General features: G+C 45.1%; 1 protein-coding gene across 2 annotated transcripts in view; it reads right to left on the bottom strand.

Moving 5' to 3' along the window:
• Positions 1–210: 210 nt before the first annotated feature.
• IRS2 (insulin receptor substrate 2) overlaps positions 211–21390 on the bottom strand; it is a gene marked incomplete at its 5' end in the record, with an annotated part of 29632 nt that continues 8452 nt past the window's right edge. Inside the window, one exon of one of the 2 annotated variants that reach the window (XM_082675901.1) lies at positions 211–2616. In XM_082675901.1, coding sequence (XP_082532027.1) covers positions 2612–2616 — 5 coding nt within the window. In that variant the 3' untranslated portion in view covers positions 211–2611. Of the gene's footprint in view, positions 2617–19887; positions 20442–21390 lie in introns of those variants that run through there. The other variant, XM_082675900.1, reaches the window with a different exon arrangement.

Here is a 21390-nt window from a genome sequence, read left to right as displayed (position 1 = left end):
TTCATAAATGTTGTGATGTGTGGGGTATTTTCTGGTTTCCAGAATACAAATAATAAGTGAAGAGGTCACACAGTCACCAAGTGTTTTTAAAGAACCAAATATTTAGTGAACGACCCCAAACACCAGAAGAGTGGCTTGATGTCAACTTCATTATCCACACAGGAAAAAGCGTTCTCCAGGCTTCCTTCATTTCATAAATAATGTATTTTATTGTATTGCATATGGCTATTAAGGAGAGCATCCATGATCATTACAGACTAAATACAATGCACTAGTCTAGTTCCATTGAGTCTGGTTTCCAGCAGTGCCATATAGGCCCTTATGTACAGCAAGGACAGTGGAAGACAGCAAGAGAAGGTCAGTCTTTTGTCATATCACAATAGCAAGAAATATATTTAACATCTTGATCTCCAGAAACAATACGTACCCCAAAAGAAAACACTGTTTAATAACTGTTAAAGTTTATATAGCAAAAAATATTTTAAATTTAAGGTAAGTCAGGCAAAATGTACAAAGACCCAATATACATTGTGAAGTTTTAACAAACATAACATTTATACATTTTGGTTCCATTCTGTAAACTAAATTAAAAATGTAAATATTGCATATGCCTTTTTTTTTGAAATGTACAGGATAGAAGAAAATTTAGTATATTATCAACTTTTTACTTCGCTTGTTTAAAGTTGCAGGAGGAACATGAACCATGGGAAGGGTGGCAGGACCACGTGAAGGATGGGGAGAGCTACTTAAATACGAGTCAGACACTGCGATCAGCAGCGCCCACGTTCAGTCCTATCTATGGGGGGGGTGTGGGGGGGTGGTTTCCATAGCAACTCCATCCATCCCGAGTCCCAAAACTAAACCAAAACTTTAGGACATTTTATACATTTTAATAAAGTCTCTCTATATTACACACTGAAAATGACCATCAAACTAACGTGGTATAGTTTACGCACTGTTGTGCTGTGTGATTCTCTAGAAAAGTGAAACTTGGAAAATGCTCAGGGCGATCACTTTACATTCAACTTTGTCTTGCGGTACAATCCTCTGTTCTAAAAGGTCAGCATGGCAGGAGAAAGACTTTTGCATTGCGATTAAATACATGTTTAAGACATTGAATTTTTTGGTCTTCCTCTAGAAAAGCCTCATTTTATGAATGCATTATTCTATAGTGATATCTATCTATATATTTATATATATTTTTCTCCCACCCCCCCCCCCAAAAAAACACAACTCGTATCTCCAATGAATTCGTGTAACCTCTACAGGACTCTCAGAGAAGAGGCACTGGGGACCCAGACATGGGAGGGGGGCTCTAGAGCTCCCCCGACATGTCAAGGCAGCAGAGAGATGCCGTGACATCCTGCAGGTCAAGGGCAGTGGTCTTCCGTGACACCCGCGGTAACTGCCACCACACTGAAAACATGTGCAATAGGGGTAGCCTTGTCGGGAATTGTTTTCACAAGTGACATGTACTGTAAGATTGTTTTTCTTCTTCCTTGTCTATTAATAACATAGGGGCCAGAATGCCTCTTTTATCAGTTCCTTTGTGTGTGTGTGTGTGTGTGTGTGTCTGTGTGTGTTGTTGTTGTTGTTGAGGGCAGCCTCGTTGCCAGACACAATAGCATCATAGTAAAGATAATACATTTTAAAAGAAACCTGCCAAACCCTTGACCAGCCTTGAACCGCTAGCATGCCTACGTGAATTTTTGGTTAGAGAAATGCAAGCTCAGGATTAAGGATAGCAGAGACGTTTGAGCTTGTAAATAGCATCAAAGGCGTTTGCAATTTGCAGTACCTACATAAACATCTACAGAGAGAAGATTAAACAAGTCTGTTAAAGGTAAAAAGAGATACTCACCCCCTTCCCAGACCCCGCCCCTCCCACCCCCCATCCCCCAATACAGCTGATGGTTTTCCAAAGTAGGTTGCTTCAGTTACATATAATAATTATTATTTATCCATCCATCTTCAAAGTCCAATCTCAAATTTCATCTCCGTTGGGAAACGTCAGTCCCACGCTGGGCTCTGTCTGTGAGTAAACACGCAGGTACCTGGGTTGGAGTCCGACAAGCAGCTGTGTACCGGGCCTGTTCGATGAGGCAGATGACCGCGCTGGGACTCGAGGTACCCAGACGTCCTGCCGGCCCCTGACCACGCCGATCTGGCTTCACTTGGAACTGAGGTAGGACGGTGGTAGTTTTGAGAGGATGCCAGTAAATACCAGACTTTACCACTTTAATGCGAATTGGTGGAATCTCCTAGCATGCTGAGGGATATATCTGCTTTGCCAAAATGAAAGTTAAGGAGAAATTAAGACACTGGCCACAACGGAAAAGGCCGAGGAAAACGTCCAATCTTCTCGTGAATCACTCCTTCCGCTAATTTCGTCGAAAAACAAAACACAACACGACCAGCACAAGGATGAATGCCCCCTGTGGGAACGAGGGACAGAGATGGTTCCACGTCTAATCCAGAGGCGTCCACGTGTGGTAATCGCTCAGATTCAAAAGGAAGCTGAGCAGCTTCAGATTTTAAAAAAATGCTGAGCATCTTCTGTTCATGTTTTTCTCTGATGTGTGTCGTCACGGGGATAAAGCCAGGCAGATCTTCACTCTGAAAGAGGAAGGAAAGAAGTCAGCGGGGCCGCTGTGCACACAGAGCCATCCTACTGCGGGAGACGAGGTCCCTCTCAACCCTCCTTTACCATCTGTGTCACTTCCAGGAAATGATCCACTTTGGGAAGCAAACGTTTACTCATTCCGTTTTCCAGAGACGAGTTCAATGGGTAAACTCCCCTTCGGTTTCCCCAGGAGCAGGGCGACTGGGTTTACAGTGAGTTGTGAGATCCATAAAGTGAGGTTCACATTTTCAATGCAAGAAAACCATTCATGATTCTACCCTTGAGAGAGGGGCTGAGCGACCTGGCAACGGCCCCTTAAATGCCCAGGTCTCAGTTCTTCGTGTGGACAGAGCGGGAGAAACCACTGCTTTCCTCACAGGGCTGCGGAGAGAATGAAAACCACGCCACGTGTTCTCAGCTACACGGATAATGCCAATGTGGGTCGCGGTAAGAAAGTGGGAGAAGTAATACGTTCACACTTCTGCCCTCGGAAAACCCTTCCCACTGGGTACTCTATCCTGTTGCTAAAACGACCCAAGATTCAAAAATAAGCCCCCGTTACACACCCGCTTCCTCTGCCCTTGGGCGGAGCCAGCAGGACCCTCACCAGCTTCAAGTGCTCCCCTCTTTCTGGGCTGAAAGATCCAACTTCCTTAACTTTTTCCCAGTCCCCAATGTTTTCAGCATATTTTTACTGGATGTGTTTGTCCCTTTAGAGGAGAGACTGGAGAGACTGACTGACATTTCACAGCATACCGCCTTTTTTCTCTTTTTAAGCCTCTTGGCTTTTAAACAAAAATGCCAAGTTGTTCATCACTCCCCATGCTGGTAACTACTTGGTCACATGCGTGCCCGGCGGGTCACGCCCCACCGTAAACAGAACAGTGTCTTCCTTTGCAGCTGTAGTTACTTAACCTGCACCTCTGAATATTCCTCTAAAATCACTCAGAATTCTGCGCTCGGCGCTCACCACACTCCTGGATTTGCTTTTTGTGTGTGTCTACTTCTTTTCTGTTCATCTTGAGTTCAGAGGACTAATCCCAGCAAGAGAGAAACTTCCAGTATCCCACAGCCAAGAGTAAGCACCTGCTCTGTAGCCCGGCAGAACCCAAACAAGAGCCTGTGTAGACACGTGCTGTCTACATGCAACACAGATACTGTATCTTTTCATGACGTTTTCAGAAGTTCCCTACAATGTGACATTTTGAGGCAGTGTCACTTCATTGTTTTTAAAAAAGCTTACGTCCTTTAAGAAATGTAACAAGTAAACTGTTCAGCACATGAAACTTAATGGAGAACAGGGTCCCAAAGTTCCTCCGAAGGGAAGATGTGTCTCCGGCTATTTTATTCATTATTGTGATTTCTGGTTCTAAGAGGCTCTGGTGAGAACCTGAAGGTTAGTGTCCCTTAATAAATACAGGCATTTGCTAAAATCCACCTGGACTTGAGTCTCACCCTAAATGAGTTTGCATTTTGTCACTCAGGCCCTGACGGTGAAAAGAATCTGACGGCCACCCTAGAGGGAGTACTACCCTGTGGGTCCACTTTCAGAAGGTTTCTATTCAGAGTTTATTTTATTTTTACACTAACGATTAGCTAAATGTACCTAATTGTCTCCTGTTAACGCTAAAACCCCATTACCTTGAAAACAGCTAAGCAAGTAACTTCTTTAATCCCTCAAACTCAAACACACAGAGTTAATTATTGCTGAAAAACTTACATTCCTTTACTGCAAACTCATAGGGCCATGGACATTTTTGCTCTGTTTTTAAGGATGCTTTCTTGCTATGAAATAACTATCATTAGACCGTCATGAGCTCTAATCAAGTTGAATGTGTAACTTCATTTTTTTGAGGTACAAACAACACGATTGTCAAAACCTTAATTTCTAAGCACTAGCATTATGAAAGAAAAGAGCTGCTAAGGAGCAAGGAAATAATTCATGCATTTATTCACACAATGACCTTTCAACATGACTTCCAATTCTGCTCCGGTGCAGGGCCTCTGTGAGGCACATGGGAGAATGATGAGGTAGAGAATGGGAGTCACATGACAGCTGTTTTCTGGGCAGGGAAGGAAGCAACTCTTTCAAAGGTGCGCTGCCCTCTGTAAACACCTGCATTCTGAAGGATGCTCGGCTGCCGTTACCAGCAAAGGGAGAAGAAAGCTCTTCCAAGGGCACAAGAGAGATTCGGGCTGTCGGCCACCCAGTGAGTCAACTTGATGTGGGGACAGTAAGGAACATGGTCCCCTAAGATGCTGAGCCCTGGGCCGAGCAGCCCCAGGCTTCCACGGAAGGGAAGGGCCAGGGATGTGGTCCCACACCTGGCCAGGGAGAGCCACGGATGACTGGGGAGGGGGGCTGAGCACGCGCGCACATGCACGCACACACAGGTACCATCACAGGGAGGGGGGTTCGTTCACGGCACGTGGGAAGGACGTGAGCAGCCTCAGGCCAAGGACAGCAGAAAGAGGACGGCCACCAGCTCAGAGACAGATGTCTGGGCGAGAGCTGTGCCGTGCTTCAAACACATATCTCAGCATATAGATGTGCCCTGGAGCCAACACATCGACCCAACGTGGATGCAATCTGTCTCCTACTGGGTCAGATAACAGTGGCCTTGCACAGACACCTCGAGGCAGACAGCCTCCGAACTTCAGTCCACGCCACCCAAGTCACCTGCCACTGAACCCTCTTGGGTTCACCCCCAACTCACGGGGAGATCCTCCTGCACGCACCCCAGCAAGAATCCCGACCTAGGATCACCAGGAGGGGGCCACTCGTGGAAGATGCCTGGGATTCGGGGCTCAAGTGCGCCAAGCGGGCAGGCTCTCTGCGGCCAGGCCAGCAGCCAGCCAGCAAAGCCAGACGCGCCTGCCAGGAGCCGCCTCTCACTGCTGTCGCTCCGTCCCACATCCCAGGAAGAAGGGGACGGAGGCGGGAGCGGGGCCCTGGGAATGTGAGCCCACTTTTGCCTTTTATTTAGTCCCTTCTAAAGTAAGTTAAACTACCCCTCCCGCTGAAAATCAGTCTGGTTCAGCCAACTAGAAACAAAAATCTTCCAACACTGCCAGCCCATCACCCTCAACTGTTAAATATGTATGCTTCGTAACGATGAGATTCCAGCAAAATTTTATTTATTTTATGACCTATGTTAATTCTACTAGAGGCAAAGAACCAGTGATTAATTTCACAATTCCTCCACGGTGAATATCATTAAGATGGGAGACATTCTCTGAACTGTGAGGGTACAGGGGCGACACAGAGAAGAAATAAAGGCCAGAACCATGTGTTGCTGGTGAAAATTACAGAGTAACATGCACCAGTTCTGAATCTGCTCCTAGATGTAATGCTTCTAAAATAATTTAAATTTATTGATACACATTGCATTTGCGGTATAATTACACACTGTACTGTTCTGTAGCCTAGACATTGCTTCGTAAAGAAACTCATTCATGGAAAGCATCAATCTAGAGTTATTTGATTGAAAAAAAAAAAAACTTTCAGCACAAAGACTGACGTTGTCCCATATGGCATGTCACGCAGCCCAGCTATCCTTTTCCTTTTCACTCGGTGACATATGACAAATGATGTTCATATGAGGGATACAGTCCCTCATGCAGTTATCCTAACTCCCTAGGGACCAGCGCTAATTCTGCCCTTTCTCTTCCATTTAAAAGACCAATCAGAATGCAAATGAGGACGGGTGTTGTCAACAAAGGTCCCACCTCCAATTTGCTCTATTTAAAAAAAAAAAAAAAAAAAAGGAAAGAAAAAGAAAACAATCACTGAAAAACTCTGTCCTTGAGCCCAGTGGGGGAGCTCCCCAGCCACGGAAGGCTCGGATGTCAGAACACGGCCACATCACACCACCGCCGAGCTGGCCTCCGAGATCGCAAACACTTCAGTGGAAAATGCAGTGAGCGTCGGGTCGAGAAGGTTTCAGAAATACATCGGGTAGATGTGCTCTGGCAAACAAACTCAAGCAGCATTCTGGGAGCGTGTTCTCACTCACGGCTCTTTTTTAAATGATTTCTTACGATTACTTGGGTTTGGATGCAGACAGAGTCCCGTGTGGGGCTCCACGGCACAGCAGGAGGGAACGGGGCCTGGTCTCATGGGCCCTGGGTGAGCAGCAGTGGACAAAACAGACAGCAAACCCACGTCGCAGGTACCAGTGACTTACTATTTTCAGGCAGATCTGAATGAGGACCAGTGCAGACACTTATGTGCGTGACAAGAATGAAACGTTAGACTTCTTAAGATTAAAATTTATATTTCTAGTAGTAACTATGATTGAAAAAAAATATATAAACCCTATGGTGAGCCCAAACATGTCCTTCAGGCCCATTGAGACTTTTTATGTTAAACACAGAATGACAGGAGAAAATAAACTTTTCTGTTACATGAGAAATTCCTAGAAAAGTCAACCTGATAATTCAGTATCTCCTCACTTTACTAGAAGCAAAAACACTCTTAGAATATACAAAAAAAAAAGTAAGGTCGGGTGTGATAAGCCAGGGATTCTAAGAAAAACGGTTACTTGAACTTTGCAAGTGGAAAAAAAAAAATAACTTAAAAGGAAAATATGGAAGCACAGGGTCCCCGGGACAAACGGGCTCAGTAACTGACTTCACCAACCCGACTCGTGAAAGATTTAGAAGCTTCTTGGAGTTGAGCTCATCATTTCCACTGACAATTGAAATCATTTCATCCGGAATGCTTGTTATTGAAGACATTTCCCAGCATCAAGTTGCAACTTGATGCTAATGACACAACGTGAAACAGGATGAGACAACCAAGTTCTCACGTGAGGCTGGGGTTAATGAAAGGCATCTCTCCTTCTTTAGCTCTTGCTTAATCCTTCCCATAAGACCTTGTCTTAATCACCAAAGACTAGAGCAATCAGGTGTCCTAGACTGTTATCGCACTTCAAATTTCCCCCCACTGTCCAAGTTTCACCCACAGCAACCAGCGTAAACTTTATAGTGAACAGCCTACACCAACTTTATGTTGTAATACGTAAGTATCCATTCCTTTTCTGTTTGTTATTGAAAAGCCTGGTGTGTGGATCCTGGAAGCTACCCTTTTATGGCAAGAGTTTTCTAGCATCATCGGAGAACTATTATCATGCCCTAACGCAAACACCCGAGAAGCAAAAATGTCCTTAAATTGCTGGTGGACCCTTCTCTTAAATTATGAAACGTTAGACCTTTTCTAGGTAAAAACCAGATGAGGGAGCCTTGGTGACTTGCCCGCTGCCTTGGAGCTGATCAGCAGGAAAGGACGATCCTTAACTTCTCCCAGAACTTTCCTCACTGCTGCACTGGGAGCCGACAATGCAGCCCCCATTTTTGCGAATAAAAGACGGGAGGACTCGGGAAGGAGTGAGGGGAGGTCTGGAACTTCCATTTGGGTCCTGGAGTTTAAACCTTTACACGGTACCATCAGCTGTTTGTCAACTCCCCGAAGACACCGAACCCTGCAAACTGTGCGTTTCTGCTTCGTGCAACTATCTCTCCTGCTTGGTCAAGGGCCTGGACCACCTCGGTCCCCAGCATACAGCACATGCCTGTTAGGTCCTTCACGAAGCTCTGACGAGCTAAACAGAAAGAAAAACCCATGTGGTTCACGCCATTTCTCATAGGCAGAAAAGCAGAATAAAATCTTCTAAAGGAGCACAGAACTTTAGGACTGTCTGAGGCCCAAGAGAAAAGAAAACCTTTGTCGTCTCACGCGAGAGTGGCCTTCTAAGAGAGAGGTCAGCAGAGTACGGCCAAATCGGGTCCTTGCCTGTTTCTGGAAATAAAGTTTTATTGGAACACAGCCACGTTCACTCACTTGGACACGGCTGTTTCTCACTTTAACAGTGGAGCTGAGTGATGGTGACAGAGACATTGTGTCCCAGGACACGAGGAAGACAAGGAGGAGAAAGAAGGGTAAATTTGTGAAAGTTACAACGTACATTTCCATCTGCGGGTTACACCTGGAGACTAATTGATACCCCCTCTGAAAATTATCGGCAGGCTTACGTGCTTCAGAGATGCAATCCCATTGACTTAAAAGCCTGCTATCCTGTTACAGACCCTACGGAGGAGGAAGCAAGTCATAAAATCATTTATGAAGCTAGCACACACTTTAGGAATTAGTTTTCCTTACTCTTCCACTTGATATTCCATGCATAACACCATAGTCCTGAAGAAATCTCATTATTACTAAATATATCCTACAGTACTACTCTTTCAACTTGAACATGATAAGTAAAGTTAATATATGATAGATCTGCAATTCAGAAAGGGCCCAAATCTCTTCTCTTGCTTGAGTCATTTGAGAACGTGACTAGAAGCATTACGTTCCTACCCTCTGAAACAGTATCTGGGCCAACTGATGGAACCTGCGTTAAAATTGCACATATCCTATGAACGGTGTAATTCTCCCTCAGGGGTGTATTTTTGTACACTATAAAAATGTTTATATTGTGTCTATCTGAGGTTCTCAAACCTAAATATTATAGTTTTGCTATGAACTTAAGGGAGTGTAGAATAACAGTTTGTTCAAAATATATCCATCCCCAAATATCCTGTTACGTATCATTTCAAATGAGCCGTTCTTTCCTTCGAATATTTAAATATTTAAGAGTTGCTACTGGGTTTTCTTCATTTTATAATTTGATACCTTTTTTGTTTTTATTATTGAAACTGAAATAAGCATTTTCTGGAAGTCTGAAATTATGCCAAATGTAACTCAAATTACCTCTAGGATATCACTAACAGGAAACGTACTTATGAGTACAGTTAAAAAGGTACACCTTCAGGAATCTGAAATTTACTCTGGCTTATACATAATGATAATGCAATAATTTGGAAATGTTCTGAAAACGGGATTTGTGAAGTGCTTGTCTGTCGTCACAGAAAAAGAAAAAAAAAGAAAGGATTAGAAAAAATGGGGGGAAACATATTGTGACCCACCACCAGCCCAGCCAGCGCCCCGAGCTGTCTTGCTGGGCACAGACCCACAGGGCCTGAGCAGCCTCCACCTCCAGACTGCGAGTACATTCCCTCCCGTGGACGACACCTCACTGATACGGACGCCAGCGTCCTGGCTCGGGGGGAAGAACACACCTTGTGCAGACGTACACCTGGCCTTTACATTGAGATGCAGGATCTCCCAGCAGTGAGGAGGCTGAGGGCCGTGTCCTTTGCCCTGGCACAGGTGGACACCCATTCCTACCACCGGCCACCTCAGGAGCCTTGCTGGGAGCTCAGGAAGGACTCAGGGCAACCGTCCCCACGGCTCAAGGACATGCGAGTGTGGAGAGCCACTGGCCTCACCAGAGTCGGGGGTCCCCAGGCCCAGCAGGCAGCACCCACCAGGGTGTTCCCTGTTAGGAAAATGGGGACATTATTCTTCTGCCCTAGATTTCTCACTGGGCATGGGGAAACCACCAAAAGAGGTTTTATGCATACACTATATAACTAAGTAGTACAAACAGAAAAAGTATATATACACACACAAAAAATGTTTTTTCCACACACAGCAAGCACGTGCTGCTGGCAGGATGTGCACCTTGGGGCCGGGTCCTTCTGCCTTCTTCCCGCACCTTTCAATGATGTACACGGGTAACCACACGCTGTGCTGTGAATGACAAAGCCCTAGGCCTGGCAGCCCTGTGCACTGGGAATCTCTGAGCACATCGATCTGCCGTCACGGCGTCTCCTCCATTCAAAACTACACCCATGAATGACATCACCAGCAATTGCAACTTCAAGCAGTAAGTAAACAAGCCATGAATGCACAAACACGAGGGCGAAGAGCTCTCGGGAGGGAAAAAAAAAAATGAATAAACTTGTTTTCATTGGCTAGAAGCGGAACAGAAGCAGAATTGTGGTTTTCTTTGGGAGGGGGTAACTCAGGGCCATTTAAAGCTAACAGTTCTCAGACCCTGCCCAGAGCATCCTGCCTGGGTGCTTTCTGCACGCCTCGTGCACAGGCCGCGCGTGTCTCTGCATCACCGGAGAACGCACACATCCCTCTCCGCATCGCAGGGCCCGCGAGCAAGATGCCAGCAGCCGGCGGGGCCCCAACTAGGCGGGGCCACGGGGCACAGGACCTCTATTCTCTCGGGAGTCACACACAGCGGTGCCCCATAATGCAGACAGACATTTAAATTCCTCTGTAAATTCCTCTGTGGCCGAAGAGAGCGATTTACATCCAAATGGAGTACCCCTGATTGAAATTTCAGGAATGAAGAGTGGAACGTGCGAAGTTACGGACCATCTTTATCAAGTGCATTTGCTAAACAGTAAAGTAAGACAGCAGCCACTGACAGCCACGCCTTCCCGTGGTTCCAGGGGGACCCAGGCCCCGGTGCCCCAGGCTGCAGACCACCCCCAGCTTCCCCGGCAGGCAGTGCCTGGACCAGCCAGGTGAAGCCGCCCTGCACGCTCCTTCCGCCCAAATGCTGAAATGTTTTTAATGTCCTTCACAGCTTGAGCCTCAGCTGGGTACACCTGCTGAAGAGAACTTGTGCAGACTTGTCAGAGCCCAGCCTAGACATTCTACCTGCTCGTTTGCTGGGAGGGACCCTGCACACCAGGGGCCTCAGACCCGGGACTTTCAACGTGCCATCGGGAGATCCGCAGAAGCCTGTGGTTGGAAACTTTGGCCCCCAGTCCCTCCTGGAGTGCCCAGGGCCACCAGCTGTCAGACACGGAGCAGGGAGGTGTCTGCCGCTGCCCCCAGGTGGGAAGCCTTCATGCCCGGGGCTGGAGGGCACCCAGTCCTGTCCAGACGGTGACACACAGGGGGACACTGCTGGGACACCCCTGATCACAAACCCGTCTCATCCTTCCCTCTTCTCCAGGGAGAAGGCAGAGGGCAGGACCAAAATACCCAGCGACATAAAGTCAGCTTCCCAAACTGCTGAAGGCTTGGAAAGGTGGGAAACGATCCATCATCCGGTGTTAAGACGGCATTTCTTACTGATTGACACGAAAACCTTCCCGGGCTCCAAAGCTGGGCAGGGTTTGTCTATGACTTTTTTTTTTTTTTTTCCCTGAGGTACGCGGGCCTCTCACTGTTGTGGCCTCTCCCGTTGCGGAGCACAGGCTCCGGACGCGCAGGCTCAGCGGCCATGGCTCACGGGCCCAGCCGCTCCGCGGCACGTGGGATCCTCCCGGACCGGGGCACGAACCCGTGTCCCCTGCATTGTCAGGCAGACTCTCAACCACTGCGCCACCAGGGAAGCCCTCTCTATGACTTTTAAGAATGGATTTAAAGAAGACATGCCTTCCCAACCACCTCTTCAGGAATCAAAAACACAAACTCCAGACTGAGCAGACGACCACTTGATAGACCACAATGACGCCCAATACATCACACACACAGGCCCCTCCCCTCCAGAAAAGCATCACGCAGACAGGGAAGTCCTGTCCGGAGAGATCACTTCCACCTTTTCACATTTAGCAGCGTTATGATTCTGCGACACTCGGTCTATATGAATTAACATAAAATAACTTATTTTCTCCATCCTCCTTAGAGGGCAGCCGGCCATTCTGCAAAATCTACTCGTTGTATCGAACTGAACACGAATGGGGCGTAGGCTTCAAAGTGACCGAAACAGAAGAAGCAGAATAAACTTGCCCATTCATTGTAACTTTTACTATATTTACAAATCGGTTGTTTCAATATGCTCACATAAAGAAATATTAATATTTAGCCATTGTCATTCTTTGGAGATAAGCTTGAATTGGAGCCTTATTTGACTTGCCCATACTTCACACATTTTGCACAGATCTGACAAGACTATGCGTGAATCAAGTTATTTACAAGTCTATGCTAGCAATCTGCTTGTAGGGCGAGAGTGGCAGACACAGAGGGGGAAGCACAGCCCCCCCGGCCGTGCGTCCCCGCTGAGACCCTGGGTGTGGGTCACAAACCTCCCCCCAACGCGAACACGCAGCCTCCCGCCATCCACCCCTTCCTGCTCTGATTCCTTACACATCAGATTCTGAAAAATGACTTTAAGAGACCCACGAGCATAAGCGTGTTTCCTAAAATATACACTGGACAGAGAAAATGCAAATTTCACACTTCCGGTCTGGACAAAGTAATAGCAACCCCTACGAGAAGGAACAACTACTAACACAGTAGAAATAAACAATTAGGATGGGATCGTCATTTTTCTCTTGTTCGAATGAATGAGCTGCTTTAAGACACTTCATGCAGGCCATCCCTTTTTTACGTATCTCAGAAAAATTAAGTAAAACCGAGCTTATGTTCTGAAGGTAGACCTAAACCCATGTCAAGTCCTTAAAGTGACATAAGCTACAAATAGCCACAAAGTCCACGTACGAAGGGTGCGGTTTCTCCACAGAAAGGCTAGAAGAAGGGGAGGGTCTTTATCCACACGCGGTACTAGCTGTTCTGGACGCCTTACTCCCCTTAACTCCAAGCTCACCCCCACCGGTGCTTCCACGTTGAGGCCCAATCTCCATGAAATACAAGGAATAATGACTTTTCTATCATTTTAGTTTCCCAATCAGCTGATGAAGAAAATCAGTTTGTTGCAGAGCCCGAATTTCACGCGCCTTACCGGAAAGCACACTGTGCGGATGGATGCCCTGGGGAGGGGGAGTTGGGAGTAACTGACCCAGTTTTTCAAAGGAAGCCACTGGGGGTTCTGAGAAGACACAGAACCAGGAAGCAGCGAGCGGACCAGAGCATCGTTCCCTACAGCCCGGCAGAGGCTCCCCTGAGGTCCACTGCTAGACCCCTTCACCCTCGGGTGGTTCCTTTAAAAAATAAGGGTAAGGGCAAGAACGTTCCCTCCTTGGAGGTTCTGAGGATGAGACACCATCTAGACATGTTATAAGGTGCTTTACAAATAACGTCTGTGTAACCGAGCATGTAATTCCACGACCAGACACTTGTGCTTTGATGGCATTGTTTATCTTGTGACAATTTCCCTCTGCCTTCCCCAGTGCAATGACATCTCAGCATATTCCTTCCCCCAGAAACTTTTAGGTCTTTTCACCTTTTACGTCATATTTTTGAGAAAGAAAGTCAGGAGCTGACATATACCACACTAAGTGGAAAAAGACGCTATGGCGAAATGATATGAAAAATTTTTAAACACTTCACATACTGTTCCAAAGAAACTATATTTTCCGTCTTCGCTGTTGAACGTGAACAAAGTCTTTACACCGGTTGCCCAGGCTCTACACGTCACGGTTCATTGTTAGTTCCTTCTCATCACCTACTGCTCTCTCTCTGCTCCCTCTTGGTCAGCTACACGGGTCTCCTTCTGATCCTGGGACACACCAGCAACTTTCTGCCCCAGGGCCTTTGCACAGTTAGTCATTCCCTTTGCTCATATGGACTCTCCCCCTAAATACCTACAGGACTTGCTTCCTCTCCACCTTCTCCCTCTCTCTTCCCTGCCTTGTTTTCTGGAGCACTTGTTACTACCTACACTACTTCATGCTCCGAACACATGTCAACATTACGTTTATTTCCTTGGTTTCAAAGGTAGGTTTGAAGATTCGGTACTTCTGGTTTTGGGTTGTTTTTTGTTTGTTTGTTTTAGCTTGGAAGCCAAACCTCTTTCTTTCTAGCCTGCACTGTAATATTTTTCAAATGGGTGAAATAGTTTTAAAGTATGCAACATGTCACAATTAGCATCTCTGTAATGAAAAAATAAGAAAACGTAACCATTTGGTTAAATCTGAAAGCTGAAGGAAGATCTAACCTTTCCCGCCTCTGTCTCTCCCGCCCCACAGGCCACCTTTCTATCCTCCCAAGGGGCCCTTAAGGGAAGTGCCTGTCATTTCTTTGTTGGCTTTTTTCGGGGAAAAACAGATAAAACACACACTTTTTAAAAAGGCTCAGAGCTGCCTGCACGTGGTTTCAGGTGTGTCTTAAGAAAACAGAACTCTACTTGGAAATTAATAGGACGTCTGAAAATTAAGCAATTTTGAAGCCTACACTATAAATACAACTGTGATCACATGAAATGTCTGTGGATCATTTATGAGGAAAAAAACGAACTAAAATCGAAATGTTGACTTCTCACGGACAGGCAGCAGCACTGAGCACATCTTACGTGTGAGTTTTCTCAGCTTTGCAGCTACGGATGCTTCCCATCACACAGACTACAGGTGAGCATCCTTCTTCGGCAAGAGCTGAGGGTGAGCAGGGAAGCCTCAGAAGGAACGGGAGAGGGAGTCCACTAACCTCGTGAAGTTTCTGGAATCCAAAGGCTAACAGCAAAGACAGAGCACACAGAGAAATACTGGGAGTTCTGAGGCGAGGCTACCCAGAGCTCAGAGAGGCTGACAGCTCGGAGCCGGGGCCCAGCAAGATCAAACCTGTGGTTTCTCGGAGGAGAAAACTGATGTGGAAATTCCACTTCATTGGATGGACCCCAAGTGTGTGTGGGGGACTGGGGGCGCTACACGTTTGAGTGGTTCCACCAGACTTTTCCAGCAAGGACACCTGCAGTCCTAGCAGGGACAGCCCATCCTGTGTCTTTGGCCAAGAACGGCTCAAGAGTAAATTCAGAGATGAATTCTGAACATTCCAGCTGAACGGCACGGACTCCAGACTCGTGAAGATGCGTGCTTGTCGCCCAGAGTTATTCTAGGAACCGAGTTAAACGCTCCACGCGTTTAACTTGCGTTAAACTTGGGTATTTTACTGCGGTGCTTATTTCATTGAGAACTAAATCTACTCATAAACCAGCACTACCCACAAGCTAAACCACAAATAACAGTAAGAAGGAAAACGGAATTAAGATCTGTCCGTGCTACTGTGTCTTTAGTTTTGATTCTGACCCTCCGCACCGAAATGTCATTCTATCAGTGTTTGGAAGCTACTGCAAACTTTCAACTTGAAAAGAAAATGTTCATTTCAAAAACTTGTCAAAATAAATAAAATCGAAAGACTGTTTCAAAATTCATGAATGTTTGTATTTATAGAAGTGGGTCAATATTTCATATCAAGCATTTCCACACGGTTCATTATTAAAAGTTGAAATTTTTTTTGTTTATTCAACCAGTTAAAGTGAGTTTTCTGAAACTGACTGAGATAAATGTCCACTCTGGTTTTATAATATTCTAAAGAAAGAAGAAATACAGATTTTGCAGTTTCGCAACTAAGATATTTTGCGAAAACGCATCTAAATATTTTCAGCTGAACTGTACGTTTCTTATGAGTCTAATTGGTGAAGTAAGAAGAGTTCTCTGTATTAGTTTCACCAAACTTATTTGATATAAATATTTGATCAAGGATTTGTTTAAAAAATTTGATATAAATGTAACTGGAAGAGCTTATGAGTAGCTCATGGATTTGTTTTGTTTCATTTGCATAATACCAAAAGTATTAGTTTAGGTCCCTTTCATGCTGGAAAACATTTTTTAAATTACCTGCATCATATAAGAATAAAACAGAAGCATAACACCACCACAAATCACGGTAGCAAATTATCTTTTAAAAAAATGCATCCAGGCTGTGGTATAAGAAACTGACCACTTTCCCTTTCTAGGAATTCTTGTTGCCTTAGCACTTCAGGAGCTCTGGCTGTACGTCCATCTCTGATTTTCAAACAAAATCAATGTGCACAGCACCCTCTAGTCCATGCCCTGTTTAATCCTGCTTACTGCCTGGAGTTTCTAAAATACTATATGCACAGTTTTTAAATTTAGTAAGAACGTCCTGGCCTGTTTCCAAAACTTCTCCCCCAGCTAACAATTCCCTCCATCCATCCGTCCCTCCGTCTATCCATCCATCCATTCATCCACCCACGTTGGGCTCCGGAAGCCCTCCAGGAAGAAAGCAGCAGGGGACCACAGGGGGCCTGAGCCGGGCCTGGCAGGGCAGAAAACGGCTGCGTCACTCACATGACAGGTTGGGGAGGCTTCTACGACCTGGGCATCCACGGGCATCAGACGGTCACTGAGCTCAGCCTCTATTTTCAGTTGCTTTCCATCACTAGCACGGGGCCGGGAAGCCAGAGCTCCGTCCCAGGTCCTCCGAGGAAGACAAGTTTTCACAGAAGGGATCCAGACCTCACCCAGGGCAAGACGACCGGGTTTACTTACAAACACTCCCCACATAGCACGTCAGCGTCTTTATTCTCGTCCGCTTTCCACCTAACTGGGAAAGTGCTCCACAGAGCCAGTGCCCCCTGACAGGGTCCTCTGAGCTTTGCTTTCTTCTTATCCTGAGAAGCAGTTCCATCACTCCATTCATTCCTGACAGGGGGACAAGCATTCCCGTTTTGTTATCCTGCGCCGCTGGCCGCCAGCGATGCTGGGTGGATTACTGGTGCGCGTGGCTTCTAATGGCAGGCGTGTGGCCGTCTGCTAGGAAGGAAGTGCTCTCTCTGCGGATGCTGGAGAGACTGGCAGCTCGTGTAAACACAGCCCTGAACCACTCCCCAGAGCACAAGGCTATAGATTCCCAACCACGGTTTTTCAAACATGGATAGCTGTTGTGTGAGCTGTTATGTTTGTTTATGTCTTCTTTTATGCCTTTCAAAGGGGGGTTAGAATCACATCTTAGGAAGGCAGTGCCTTCTGAAAAACCATTTCTCATCCCATAACAATGAAGTTAAGTAAGTTTTTTCTCGGAAAAAAATAAAAGATCTTAAAAACAAGAAGGGCACCGGTGAGATAATCCACTCCCCAGAAGATCACCACCTAGCAACCACTGATTATTCATGGGTCCTTAGGCAAATTCTAAAATTGTTCGTTTTCAAATAGACTCATCATCAAATAGAGTGATGACTCATCATGAAACAGTTTCTTAGGAGACTGCTAATGGCCTTATTCATAATGACGAGTATAGGATATTTCACTTAGAGAAGAAATGCATCTTAAGGACCCCTCAAGGAATGAATGAAAACACAGCCCCATTAGATGTCAGATCAGGGCCCCAGGATGACCCACTGATAAAGAAAAAGGACTTACATTTTCCCAGATCACAGAGGCCTTTCGCTTTGAATTATCCCAAGAATTTTCTTTCTTCCTCTTCTCTTTTTTTTATTTTTAAACACAAGTAAGCACATGATCTTGAATGTCTGCCAGGCCTTCACCCTTCTGCCACATTAGAGAACACTGCCCACATGGGCATCAGCAGCCTACTTCTCTAACTTACAGCATTCTTCCTTATTCAAGTGTCTGCTTTCCTCTAGTTCTGTCCACCAGCATACCTTGTAGTATATGCATGAAGCCATTTCCTGCAAGGCTCCCAAATCAAAAAACAAATAGCACTTCTACAAACAATAAATCATTCTAGAGGGAACAGGCCATATCCTAGGAGAAAGGCATTCATCTCCACACAAAGGCCCACAGAGACAGAGCAAACCTATTCTTTCCTGATAATGTTTACTAACATCTCTACCCACTGATTAAATCAGTGACCTTGGAAAAGACGCACGACCTCCCTCGGACTCTGTTTTCACAACCTTAAAATGAGTTACATTAGACGGATGGTTCTCAACTCCTCTCCCTCAAAATGACCTTGTATTTTTTTTCCTGTCACCACTCTGTGTGGAGAGAGTTTTCAAGCATTTAGTGTTGTGGGGGGTGGGGGGGTAGCTTATCAAGTACAATCTACAGTTTGCTTTACTAAAACAAAGACAGCTGGAGGAATGTAAGTTTTCCAACTCTGCAGACCACTGGAAGTCCAGGAAGAGAGCCTGAGAGGCCCCAGAAGAGACGACCAACCAACATTTTGATTCAGCTCTAAAATTCACCAACATCACAAGAGCTTTGAAAACAATGTCGAATCCTGAGCTCTTCCAACTGGCAGGTGTGGAAAACAGTTTTAAAAATGAGGAGGACTTCCCTGGTGGTCCAGTGGTTGAGATTTTGCCTTCCAATGCAGGGGGTGCGGGTACGATTCCTGGTCAGGGAGCTAAGATCCCACACGCCTCGCGGCCAAAAAACCCAAACATAAAACAGAAGCGATATTGCAACAAAGTCAATAAAGACTTTAAAAGTGGTCCCCATCCAAAAAAACCAAAAACAAAAAAAAAGGAGAGCTTTCTGAAACTAACATGACCTTGTAAATCAACTGTACTACAATAAAAATTAGAAAATAAAATAAAAAATACATTTTTAAAAAATGACAGAGCTTTCCTTTATTGTTCAGTCTTCCTGCTTTTAGCTGTCCCCATCTCACTCTGAATGAATAACGTGTGGAAGAAAAGAGAGAGAAATTAAGTTACTGCCACCAAGTGAAATAAAAACCCAGCTGTTCACTTGAAAGCTGCCTAAGGCCGATCTACAGTAAAATCCCAAGGTCACTATTGTATAGGAGCTTCCGAAGTAGACAGTGTGTAGGACTTGGATAAGATGGGATATAAAATAAAGAGTACTGGTACAACAGCGTCTTCGTGTGGTTCAACCCATCACTACCCTTTTCTGTCTCAGGGATTCCCAGGCAAGTCACTGGGACTCTCTAAGTTGCAGGTTCCTCGTTCCAAAAATGGAGATCCAGGCGGCCCTCCTATGACACAGGGCTTTTGGAGTATTACGTGAGACTTTATGTATGAAAATGTCTGAACGCTATAAAGTGAAAAAAAAAATACTTTTTGGATTTTAAACACTTCTTTTGATTGAAAGGGGAGAGGGGGATGCAATTATCTTTCCATATTGATCAGAACAAGGGTTACGTTTTCATCATCTCATCGACTTCAGCAGCATTCTTTCAAAATCATTCACTGCCCACGGAGTTTTGGGGATCGTTAGTTACACTTATAATTTGGAGGCAAAAGATGGGTGGATTTAAGTAAGTACTTTTGAATTTGCATAGAGAAAGCACTGTGTTGCATTCATAAATAGTAAAGATTATGCACTGATTCTATGCAAAAGTGTAAGTCATTCCTGAGCTATACATATGGATTTTAAGGTAATCATTAAAATCACTAATATAATGAACTCTATCAGAATACCTATTTTTTTTCACATTGGAAAGATTGAAATTTAGTACTCTACCATAGTAACTCACTCAAGCAGCTGTACTAACAGTACCATATGGATAGATTAAAGTAACAGTAAAACTATAGTTATACTTAAGGTTATAAAGTTTTAACGCGATTAGAGAACACATTATCATTCAGTATTGGAGCTTCAATTATGAAAATAATATCCAGAGCCAGCCTCTGGGAGCACAACTGGATGCGATATTATGAAGCTACACACATGTACACACACACACACACATCACCCCAAAAGAGTAATTATTTATTTCCCCCAAATTTGGTACTCTTTAAAACTGATACTAAAAAGCCCAGTATTTACAAAATGCCGTACACGTAATCATTCATCTTTAAGGTCTATCATGGATCACAATATTTGACCAAATATTCCAAATTCAGTAAAAGCACCAGAAGCAAATCGCATCTCTGGGCATAAACATCACCTATGGCATAAGAAAACTGGGCCAAGTCTGAAGACACGTTTGCCTGATGAACTTTCACAAAGTCTCTGGACAGGTAAAAGCGACCTGATACAAAGTTAACATTTCCTAGTCCAATAGAAAAGACATCGAGAGCCGCTAACTTAACCACTGTATCATTTGTAAAAATGCAGCCTGTAAGTCTTAACCCAATTCCATTTCAGCAGAATGCAATGAATTCAGTTCTGATGCAATGAATTCAATTAAATGAGACGGCCAAGCACAGAAGTATCTTGTATTATTCGCACCCACAGAGCAAAATGCTAGTGCCCAACATAGACTCCAGCTCTGTTCACACTTTCTTCTGTGCCCGTTATTTCAGTGCACAGTTCATGGAAGTCTCTGCAGCCACATCTAGAAAGAAATGGAATCATCAGGAGCAATTATCAGCCTCAGCATTTCCTCCATCTTGAGTGATGACTTCACCAGTTCTCTTCAGAAAAAATCTACCGCTGAACTCTGTCTACGATAATCGACCTGGAGTGATTCAGAATAAGCACTGCCACCTTGAAGAATACGTTCAAATTAATGAAACGAACACAGAAAGAATCTTCCCATTGAAATGTGGCTATTCTCATAAAACCTACCACCTGATCGATAACATGCTTATACCCGCTGATCTTGGAGGTTCAGAAAATTCCGTTTGGTGGAGAAGAATGCCAGCATTCAAAGGCCTTGCCCAACTTGTACGGAAACGTGCATTCTGCTCATGTCTGCAGCAGATAAAGTCTGCAGAGGATGCACCTATCACAGGAGCCCCAGTGAAGACCGGGCTGTGGGGAAGGGCACGTTGGTCCCCTTCCCTCCGAGCTTCCCCAACTTGGTGTACTTGGCAAAGCAGATAAAGGAGTCAAGGTACATTTTCCCTTAAGTTTCTGAGGTGAAATGGGAACACCTGATTCCGTGCTACCCAAAAAAACAAAACAAAAAACCCTCTCTACTTGCCAAATCTGATACCAAAAGTTAACCGGCTCTTGGGACTGTGCTGCTACAGAAAACGCATTAGTGGGAATTTTAACAGAAAACCCATTATCCCCGTGCTGGTCCTGAAACTTTCGCAAGTTCTTTTCAGAAAGAGATTCATTTTAATACTAAGAGTTCTAAAGAAAATAAAGCATTAATTACCTATGAAAATTCCTCTTCTGGGGGTTAGTGGGCCTGTGGAAGAACAAAAGAAACGCTGGAGGTTTTCCTACCCAGTTTGACAACCAGTCAAATCAAAACAGGGCAGGAGTGATCACCCTCATTAAATCAACCCTGAAGACTGAAGCCCCAGGCCAAACAATGGCCGATTCAGCAACTC

This window comes from Grampus griseus (genome assembly GCF_964374135.1).
Source record: "Grampus griseus genome assembly, chromosome: 18".
Lineage (NCBI taxonomy): Eukaryota > Metazoa > Chordata > Mammalia > Artiodactyla > Delphinidae > Grampus > Grampus griseus.
The sequence above is the reverse complement of the archived record's forward strand: the minus strand, read 5'-3'. Positions and strand labels throughout refer to the sequence as shown.